This window comes from Lolium rigidum, chromosome 3 (assembly GCF_022539505.1).
Source record: "Lolium rigidum isolate FL_2022 chromosome 3, APGP_CSIRO_Lrig_0.1, whole genome shotgun sequence".
NCBI lineage: Eukaryota > Viridiplantae > Streptophyta > Magnoliopsida > Poales > Poaceae > Lolium > Lolium rigidum.
Genome location: NC_061510.1, coordinates 363019018 through 363029098, shown reverse-complemented (window position 1 = coordinate 363029098; position 10081 = coordinate 363019018). Strand labels below are relative to the sequence as shown.

The window sequence follows — 10081 nt, the reverse complement described above, 5'->3', positions numbered from 1 at the left end:
TTTGTCTAGGGCTCCAAGAACCCAAGAGTAACAACCTTCTTGCTTTCACCACCACGAATCACCGTGGAGAAGTCAAACCGATGCACCAAATGCAATGGCAAGAACACCACTAAGATGCTCAAGTCCTTCTCTCTCAAATTCCAACAAAGATACAAAATCTATTGGGGAATGAGAGAGGAAGAACAAATAAGAGGAGAAACACCAAATTTCTCCAAGATCTAGATCTAGATGATTCCCCTCACAAACAGAGGGATTTGATTGGTCAAGATGTAGATCTAGATCTCCTCTCTCTTTTTCCCTCAAATAGGTGCAAGAATCATGGAGGGATTAGAGGGAGAGGAAGCTTCTCAAGGTCAACAATGGAGTAGAGAGAGAGTACAAGAAGAAACCAGCCCAAGGAGGAAGAAGGTGGTCCTGTATACCCCCTCCCAATGGAATATGACCGTTTGGGACCTCCAGGCCGGATTATCTGCCCCCCCCCCCCCGGGCTTCGAAAAACGGCTAAGGATTAAGCGAACTTCCAGCAGTAAGGGGGGGATATTTGGCCAGATATTATTACCCCCTCCCCCCCCCCAAAAAAAGCTGCAGAAACACCAAAACGAGAATGATCATAACTTGAGCATCCGGACTCTGATTCTGATGATCTTGGGCTCGTTTCGAAGCTAGTAAAAATCTCTACAAGATCATGCAGGGAAGAATAATAGTCCAGAAAGGTAGGATAGAAAAAATGATGAAAGGTTTGATCTATCTAAAAAGACATACCAGTAAAACCTCTAACCTCGAAAATGCAACAAGTTGCCCATGCAAAAACCATTCTCGATGACCTAGAGCTTGTCATGAGAATAAGCACAAGATCTAAAACATAACATGGATAAGATCCAAATAACAACCAAGAAAGATGATGCAAGGATGCAAATGTTTGAGCTCTCCGAGGATACGATCGAGTTACTCGCTCAAGAGTCCTCTTGATAGTACGACAACTAAACTATAAACCGGTCTCCAACTACACCATGAGACCGGTAAGAAAGGAACCCTATCAAGAGCAAACCTTAACCTTGCGTGTTCCTCTTGAGCTCGATGATGACGATCTAAACTCCTTTCTTGACTGTGCTTGCTTGACGAAGTCTTGTGGGTTGCTCCCCCATATTCCACCATGAGAGAGCTTCTTCTTCGACGCATCTTTACATATCCATGATCACCATATGGATGGCAAGCTTCAAGCATATGATCTCTTCGAGTTGGCTCATCTTGAACTTGCGCTTCATTTCTTCATTCTTCATCATGTTGATGTCTTGAAGTTAACTTTGAGGGCTCACTTCATCTTCATCTTCAAGAGATACTTGACACTTGATATTCTTCATCAATTTCTTCTTATTGCAACCTTGAAGCCAACATATGGTTCAAGCATTGCCTATGAACAAGTCCTACAAATATAACTCAATGCAAACATTAGTCCATAGGGATTGTCATCAATTACCAAAATCACACATGGGGGCTCCATGCACTTTCAGCGTTACCCCTGTGATTGCTAGCTTTTGGTTATGATAGATTCTTTTTTTCTTGAGCTGATAAGAATGAGGTATGCCATATATATGTATTTTCCTTCTCTGTTTTTGTTGTGTTCATTTTCATTGATACATGTCCTAATTTATTTCATGCTAAGCAGTGCTAATTGGAAGAGTTGTTGCACAGCGTAGGATAATATTTGGACACAATAGAGGAAATGACAAGTATGTCAAACCATCTAGTTTTTACTAGTTAGGGTTAAGCAGAGCTAATTCTTGGTCACTTATAGCTATAATGTAGTTTCTTTGTACTATAGTTTGTCTATAATTTGTCAGTTATAATATATCTGTCTCAGTTTATCTGTACTACAGTTTTTAGTTCCTTATATAGCCACATTTCTCCTACCCTCTACCATTCTATTGCACATGTTCTCAGCTAAGATGCTTGGTTAGAAGTTTTCCTTTACTTAAGGTTTTTGTCTTTTTGACAACACCATCGTCTATTTTTTGCAGCTAAAGAAATTTAGGAGAGGCTACAATTATAGATCAAGAATGATGCGGATACATGTAGTGAAAAGAAGGGGTATATGGTTGAAGAACCTATGCAGAGAGTGGATGAGTTTCAGAAGATTGCCCGTCTGATTCTACCTTCTTCAGCTCACAATAGGTTTTCTCACTCCCCTCAATAGTGGTTCCCTTCTTTTTTCTGTAGATCTACCCCCTTTCTTTGCCTGATGTTCTTCCTCGTCTTGTCTTTTCCTGTTTTCTGCTTTTTGGTGGCCGTCGCTGTGAGATGCGGTGTGTCTTTGTGTGAGGAGGAAGAGAGAAGGTTGACGTGGTGGTAGTTGGTAGATCGTTTTGTAAGGCCCGAGATGGCTTAATGTATCCATAACAGGGGTTTCTTTAGTCCATTTCTTCATTACTGGGGCGAACAGAAAAAGCGAAGAGAACATCGCGATTGAAAAAATAGGGTAGAAAACCGATTTGTTTTGATTTTGACAATCTGGACTGATCGAAATGATGACGGAAGCTAATGTAAAACGCGAATGACAAATGAAGAACATGAGTACTACTAGTATGGGCAAAATCCGACTTACGCCGAATTGCATTTTTCAGCTAGGTGATAGTTAGGCACTCCCAAGTTTATAGAGTAACCTTACCGTGATGTATATATCCATGAAAAAACTCAATTTCATTCAAAAGTTGAAAATTTATTCTTGTTACTAACACAAGCTAGTACTCCCTCCGTTCCTTTTTAATTGACTCGGATTTAGTACAAACTTGTACTAAATTCGAGTCAATTAAAAAAGAACGGAGGGAGTACATGCGTTGCATCAAAACGGTACTCCTACATCGAATACTACCAAAAGGACAAGGTGATGGTGGCACATTTGCAATATCATGCAAACATGCATCTCATGCATGTTTTTGTACCCTCGCGTCGCACGGTAGCACTTCTAATTAAGTTCTAAGAACTCCCCATGGTGAAGTTGAAGTTGCTACATGTAGTGCGGATTCCGAAGAGGAGCCCACTGAACGCGAAAGTCTCCTTCTCCAGATCGAAGATGAGCAGGTGGTTCTCCATCTGGAACCCACCGAAGATGACCGCCGGTGAGTCGGCCGCCGCCGGCATTGACGGCTCTATCTGGACGAACGCGAAGCACACCGTCTGGTCGTTCACCTGCACCAGCGAGCTGCCACCGGGCAGCGTCCAGGTCTGGCCGCCGTCCAGCGTCAGGTCGATGTTTGCCACGCCGTAGCCCAGCCTGGTCATGGTAAGCGCGGACGCCTGGTAGCACATGTCGAACGGCGCCACCGGCGGCGCGCGCGCGATGCCGCTGGTGGCCGCGTCGAACGCGTCGTGGAGCGGGCGGTAGATGTCCGGGCGCAGCGCGGTGTAGGGTGTGACGGTGCTGAAGATGGCACCGCCCGTGCCGCTCCCACCGTCGATGTCGAAGGCGCCGGGCGGTGTGGGCACCTGCTGTTGGTTCACGGCGATGCCGGTGATGCGGAAGTAGTACGCGCCCTTGTCCGACTTGGGGTTCTTGAGGAGCGGGAGCTGGTTCTGGCGCAGGCCGTCGGCGAGCTCCACCGGCGGCGCGGCCAGGAGCTGGAACGGGCCGCCGCCGAAGACGGCCACGCCGTCGCTTCCGCCACCGGGGAGGCAGAGTGCGAACTGCTTGGCCACCTTCAGAATGGTGCCGAACTGGGTCGGCAGCGACACGGGTAGCGTGGAGAGCCCTGCGACGCCGGCCGCGCCGGCCGGGAGCGACGCCAGGAGGTCCCCCGGCGCGCAGGAGCCTACAGCGCGGAAGGAGACCTCCGACAGAGGGTTCTCGCCGTCCGTGGTGTTGGCAGCGAGCGTGATCGTGGTAGCGTCATCCTGGGCGCACCGCCCGTTGACTGGGTTGTACGGGTAGGCGGTGCAGACCGCGCCACACTCGTATGGGTACCTCAACACATGTTCAGTCAAACAATTTCCGTTGGACGGGTGGTTCATGTAATTGACGTCCTCGCAGACGTCGGTGCCGCACGGGATGGTGCGGTGCGGGGTGGGGCAGTTGGCTAGCCAGAGCAGTGGGCCGGCGATGTCGAGGAGCAGCGGCACCCCGCCGACCTTGATGACGATGGTGTAGAGGGAGGTGGCGGCGTCCTTTCTGACGCGCGCCACGATGGGCTTGTGATCGTCGGCGGCTGTCGCGCACGGAGATGAGCACAACAACACCGAGAAGGCGAGCAGCGCCGCGAGCGCAGCAGCCGAGCTGCGGTGTAGCGACATAGCTTCCGGCGCGAGCACTAGTTGGTAGTAGAACTTTCTGACCTAATTAAAGAGTAGCTATTGGATGCATTGCTTTGATGAACGTCGATGTGCTTGTGTTATACACTTATATAACGGTAGAGTGCGAGTGATAAAGGAGGCCAAGTTGAGCTCGATGCAGAGCTAGCTTGGAAGCAAGTGGGGGAGGACCGGGAGGTACAGCCCGCCGTACAGGAGGAACGCTGAATATGTTCCAGTTTTGGCGAAACCGCCTCGAACAAGGCCGGCCAGCGGCAATGGAGTAGCCACGGGCGGCGGGAGGGCGGTGTCAACTTCTAATTAACACTTTGTGCGTCTTCCCGAGGCTGGCTTGGAGCAGTAGAGGGATCCAAGATAGCCCTCGTGCTTGGCAGTGCATCCGCGCGGACACCGTGATCTAGTCGTGCCGAATACCGAGGATGCCAACGTGCACTTTTGTCAACGGCCTTGTGTTGAATGGATACTGTTCATGCCGTGCATTGACTGTGACCATGCCCAAGCTCGATGATCTGGTACAACTGCACGGGTACTCGCACCGAAGAGGACATGATACAGTTTAGGGCTTGTTTCATTCAAAGGATTTTTTTAAAGAATTTATTTAAATATTTCCTAGAATTTTTACCTATATGAAGTTTTCCTATAAAGGGCGTTTGAGTTAAAACGATTTAATACTACAATAGAAAAATATGAATTGCTTTCCTATACTGCAATAACATAGGATTTCTAGCAAGAGGTTATAACTCTTTAAAAAAAAAATCCTATGTGTCTATGACACCTACGGAGTACATAGAATTTCCGTATGCAATTTCCCGATGAAGCAGAATTATTCTATTAGATCCTGAAATAATCTGCTATCCGGTTCACTTCTTTGGCAGACTTTCTTTGCTCTCTACTACTCCGCTTCAAAAATGTTCATAAAAATAATCCTGTAAAGGAACATATAAACTTGAAAAATCAGTACGAAAACTATTAGTAACAATTTTACAAGAAATTAATATGATTATGATCATAAATTAAATTACATGTGTAGCAGAAAAAAAATTCTCGAGTTCCAGTCCGATCGAAGACATATATACACATATATGTACTAGACGAGTCCAGCAAAACCTGATCCTGTTTGTACATAATTCGAAGCTAGATGCATAAAAAACATTTAGAAATTTAAACGTTAGTTCCTGATGGTCGGTGCAATTGGTGCCCTCCGCTTTGCATGCCACCTCCAAGAGTTGGCTCGTTTATTATCTTTTTGTGCAAAATCTACATCAATATCAGTGAACAACAGCCAAATACATGGACGGACTCTAATCTGCACCATAAAAGGAAAGGTTTCAGAGATCATAGATGTGGAAGAGGCACATACTTGTAGAGAGGAATAAGGAGGCAATGCGCAGTGAGCATTTGATCAAGTCCAGCGGGAAGGAACTCCAACGCTAAGAAACGGACAATCTAGTAACATGGACAAACTCTAAGAGCATCTCCAGTCGCGTCCCCCCAAACCGTCCCCCAAACCGCGCCGGATTGAGCGTTTGGGGGACGTGTTTCGTTCGTGCCGCGTTTGGGGGACGTCGCTCCCCAGTCGCGTCCCCCAAACAAAATTTCGCAAATTTTAAACTTAACTAGATTCGATTAGATTCGTCCAAATTTACATAGATTCGAACGAAATTTGACTAACTTTAAAACTAAACCTAATCTAGAACCGCTTGCGGCGGCCGGAGGCGTCGTAGTACTGCTGGAAGTTGTACATCTCGTCGGTGACGACCTCCCGCTTGCCGCGCTCGTCGACGGGCTCGTCCACGGGCTCGTCCTTCACCAAGCCGCTTGGTCCTCGCCTCGCCATCGTCGGTGAGGTCCACCGGCGGCTTGCCGGAGTCGAGGATGGACATGGCGATCGCCGCGTCCGGGTCGCCCCTCCAGGCGTCCTTGTCGTCCATGGACGCCATGAACGCCGCCCGCAGCCCCGGGCAGTCCTCGGGGTCGTCGGCTGCGGCGATGAGCCGCTGCTGCCGCTCGTACTCCGCCCGGCGGCGCCGCTCGCGACGCTTCCTCCGGCTCCTCCTTCACCTCCGGCTTCGGATGAGGAGGGCGCCGCCGCGCCTCCCTTGCTGCCGCCCGCTGCCGCTGCCGCCACGCCTTGTGTTGACGGGCGTCGCCGGCTCCTCCTTGACCTCCCGTTTGGGGACGGTGTAGGGCGCCGACCGGTACGACGAGGACGGCGTCGATCGCGCCGGTCCCGAGGAAGAAGAGTGCGAGGAGGACGAGTACGTCGTCCTCCTCGGCTGCCATTGAGGAGACGGCGGTGGCGACGACGGCATCTCCAGCCGCGGAGCGCCGTTGCGGATGCCGCGGATGACGTTCTCGAGGGTGCGCCCGGAACGCCCCGAACAGGGCGCGGCCGTCCTTGTTCCAGCTGTTGGGGCCGCCGACGAGCCCGTCGGTGCTGTGCATCTCGACGTCGTACTTGGCCTTGAAGTACGTCGTCCACCAGGCGTCGTTGTTCTCGACCGCCCACGTCGGATCCCTCCGCTCCTCCGCGGTGAGTTGAGCCCGCCGGGCCATGACGGCGTCCCACCATTGGTCCGTGCGCGGCTCGGCGGCGGCGGAACGCCAATGCCGTTCACGGCCATCCTCCAGCCCGCCGCTGCTGCGGCGCCGCATGTCCGGCGGGACCGGATACCGGCGCGGTACGGCGCCCACGCCTCCGCCACGGTGAGGCGCTGCCGCGGCGATCTTGCGGGAGGACGACATTTTTTGAGCGGCGAGGAGAGGATCCGGGAGGGAGGCGGCGGCGACGAGAAGGATGAGCGGAGCTAACCGCGGGCGCCTTAAAACAGCGGCGGCGGCGGGTGGTTGCACGCAATAACTCCGGCGCGGACGGCCACGCGGCCATGCACGACGAGACGCGTCCTCGCGTCGCCCGGGAAAACAGGGACGCCATTAACGTCGCTTGACCAAAGGTAGGCGACGGGGATTTAGCCTTCCGTGCCGCCGACGCGTCGGGCCCGCGTCGGTTGGCCTCGCTTTCGTTGTGTCCGGCGTCCCCGGAGCGTCCCCTGTGGGACGGGGACGGGCTCGGGGCGCCGGACACCGTATCGGGCCGCGCCGGACAAAAAAGGGCTTTGGGGGACGCGGCTGGAACGTTTTTTTGTCCGGCGCGCCCAAATCGCTTTGGGGGACGGTTTGGGGGACGCGACTGGAGATGCTCTAATCTGCACAATAAAAGAAAAGGTTTCAGAGATTTTAGAAGCGGAAGAGGCACATACTTGCAGAGAAGAAACAGGAGGCAATGCGCATTGAGCATTTGATCGAGTCCAGCGGGAAGAAACTCCAATGCCAAGAAACAGCCAATCTAATCGGTGAGTAACTCACCTGATTCAGCTGCGACCAAGTGGAGCCTCGGAATCGCAGTCGCATGGGTGGGGGGAATAGAATTAGCACGTAGGGCAGAGTCCTTGCAGATTGAAACCGCGATCAGATCGCCTGGCGCCATGGCGGCGGCCCTAGGTTAAACATGGGATGGGGAATATAACAACATAGCGTCATGGTTTTTTTTCAGAATAATATAATCGTGGGTTAGTAGGGACCTTATGTTATTATTGAAGCCTAAGATTTATGACGATTTGTGGTGCGTCTCAACAAACGTCTTAACAAACAACTCGACTACGAATGTAAAGACGAAATATAAAGCGTCGAATGCATAGCGTCTTTAGGTGACTCTTTTGTTGTAGTGAATGATAACTAGCAAATAATTAATGGCACAAATCAAATTAGTGCAAATTTCCAAATCTAATCGATAAAAGGTGTTTCACTCCGTAGCTAAGTGGACTGATGACTCGTGGTCGTGGCATTTAGATTGATGGAATCAACAATCCGAACGATCTGGTCGAGCGCGCTCTTGTCCTTGAGGATGCCCGAGTGCGACACCTTGGGCAGCTCCACCACCTCTATGACCTGCGCCGGCGAGTCGGACCACGCCTTGATCGGCCCGACGAGGCTGGCCAGGTTCACCGTCCCGTCACCGTCGCCGTACACCACCTTGACAGGCCCCGCGTCGAACCCCTCCGCCCCGAACACGAGGCTCTCCACCGTGTCGACGCCGGTGCCGACCAGGCACGTGACCGGCACGCCGGGCTCCGGCAGTACCTCCCCGAGCGGCCGCGTCCGCGCCCGGTACGGCTCCACCCCCTCGGCGAACCCGATGTCCTGCAGGAACTGCGTGACGTTCTTGGCGGAGTAGGACCGGTTGTGGCGCTCCGACACGACGACGACGAGCGTGGTGTTGCCGAACACCTTGGGCGTGGGCAGTAGCCAGAGGTTGCTCTCGGAGCTGCGCTGCTCGGCGCGGATGAGGGACGCGTCCACGAACGGCACGCCCAGGGTGTTGCCCGAGGCGAAGGTGAGCATCACCTGCACCGACCCGCCCCACGGCGCCGAGAGCGTCACGAGGCGCTTCACGTGCGCATCCCGCCAGGGCGCCGGCGCGCGCGCCAGCAGCTGTAGCGCGTACAGCCCGCCGAGGCTGTGTGCGAGCAGGATCGCCGGCCTGCCGCCGTTCGCCGCGCACGCGGACTCCACCAGCAGCCGGAGGCGGTCCAGGTACGCGCTTCCCACCTGCGACGGGTGCCCCGGCGCGGCGAGGCCGTAGCGGAAGTCGTACGGCGCGCCGAAGAGGCTCTGCCCCTCCTCATACCCGGCCGTCTCCAGCGTGCTCGCCAGGGTGTCCATGTACCCCGTCAGGAGCCTGCACGTCAAATTGATGTACCGTCACGCCATTGCCATCGCAACATCTGCACATTACCAAGAAGAGAGCACGTACTTGAGGGTTGGGTCGAGGTAGCGGAGGGTGGAGGTGGAGCCGAATTCGGAGACTCTGGTCTCGACGCCGGGCGCGTTGCGGTAGTCGTCGGCGTCGCGATCGTAGTAGAGCATCATCCGCTCGGCGAAGCAGCGGGTGAGGGGCGCGAGCAGGACGGACGGCTCGAACCACAGGCGGAACCACCCGCCGCGCCCGCGCACCGGCGGCCACACCCGGCACGTCAGGCTCGACGGCCTGTAGTCATCAGTGAGGCGCGCCTCCAGCTGGTTGCCGCCGGAGCCCGGGATGAGTATCACCGGGTGCAGCAGCTGCCCGCCGACCGCCGACGAGGCGCAGCACGAGCTCAGCGACAGCATGACCACGACCGCGGACAGCAGCACGACCGCACGTAGCGGATTTGTTGTCTCCATGGGTAGTGCTTCCATATGCATGATTAACTCTTGATTTTCTTGATTGTCTCTTGTTTGTTTTGGGATTTGGTGGTCGCTCGTTCGCTCTTTGTGTGGTGATCCTCGTGTTGAACTTTCCGGACAAGTGATGCTGTCTGGATCAACTGGAGCCGCTCAAAACGGCATACAGGCACGCAGCTCGTACGGTGGAAGTGGTAGTTACGTCGTCCTTCCAGCACCATCAGTGGTTACTCTCAGCTGCGCTGTGTGATTCGCGTGTAACTAACCATGCTTAAGTACGTCCCCGGTAACGTAGCGTTCTCAAGTAACCTGCCTGTGATTAAGGGGGACGGCGACCAGGCATCCACAGCATATGTACGCGCCGTGCCGCCGTGCTGTCGCCGGCCGGGCTCTGCTCTTTTCTCGCCGGACACGATCCTGTCATGCGTGCATTATTGAGCGGACGTTGCTACGCCGCTACGCCACGGCCAATCCGTGGCTTGCGGCTCGCCGCGATGGAATCAAGTTAATCAATGCAGGATTGGTCAGATCTCTCGCCCATTGTAACTTGCCGGTG

The 10081-nt window shown here is 53.5% G+C and overlaps 1 protein-coding gene across 1 annotated transcript; it reads right to left on the bottom strand.

Moving 5' to 3' along the window:
• Positions 1-2973: 2973 nt before the first annotated feature.
• On the bottom strand, positions 2974-9577 carry LOC124700443. Its single transcript, XM_047232572.1, has 3 exons — positions 9116-9577; positions 8133-9040; positions 2974-4286 (listed from the first exon to the last, which is right to left on the bottom strand). Exons 1-3 carry the CDS (start codon positions 9544-9546, stop codon positions 2974-2976), a joined length of 2652 nt encoding a protein of 883 aa, XP_047088528.1. The 5' UTR covers positions 9547-9577.
• Between the last annotated feature and the right edge of the window lie 504 nt (positions 9578-10081).

Coding starts and splice junctions, on each gene's coding strand:
- LOC124700443 (XM_047232572.1), bottom strand. CDS start 9,546: ATGCATATGGAAGCACTACCCATGGAGACAACAAATCCGCTACGTGCG. Junction 9,041..9,115: donor TACCTCGACCCAACCCTCAA/GTACGTGCTCTC, acceptor TTTGACGTGCAG/GCTCCTGACGGGGTACATGG. Junction 4,287..8,132: donor TCTAAATGCCACGACCACGA/GTCATCAGTCCA, acceptor TCGCGCCGGAAG/CTATGTCGCTACACCGCAGC.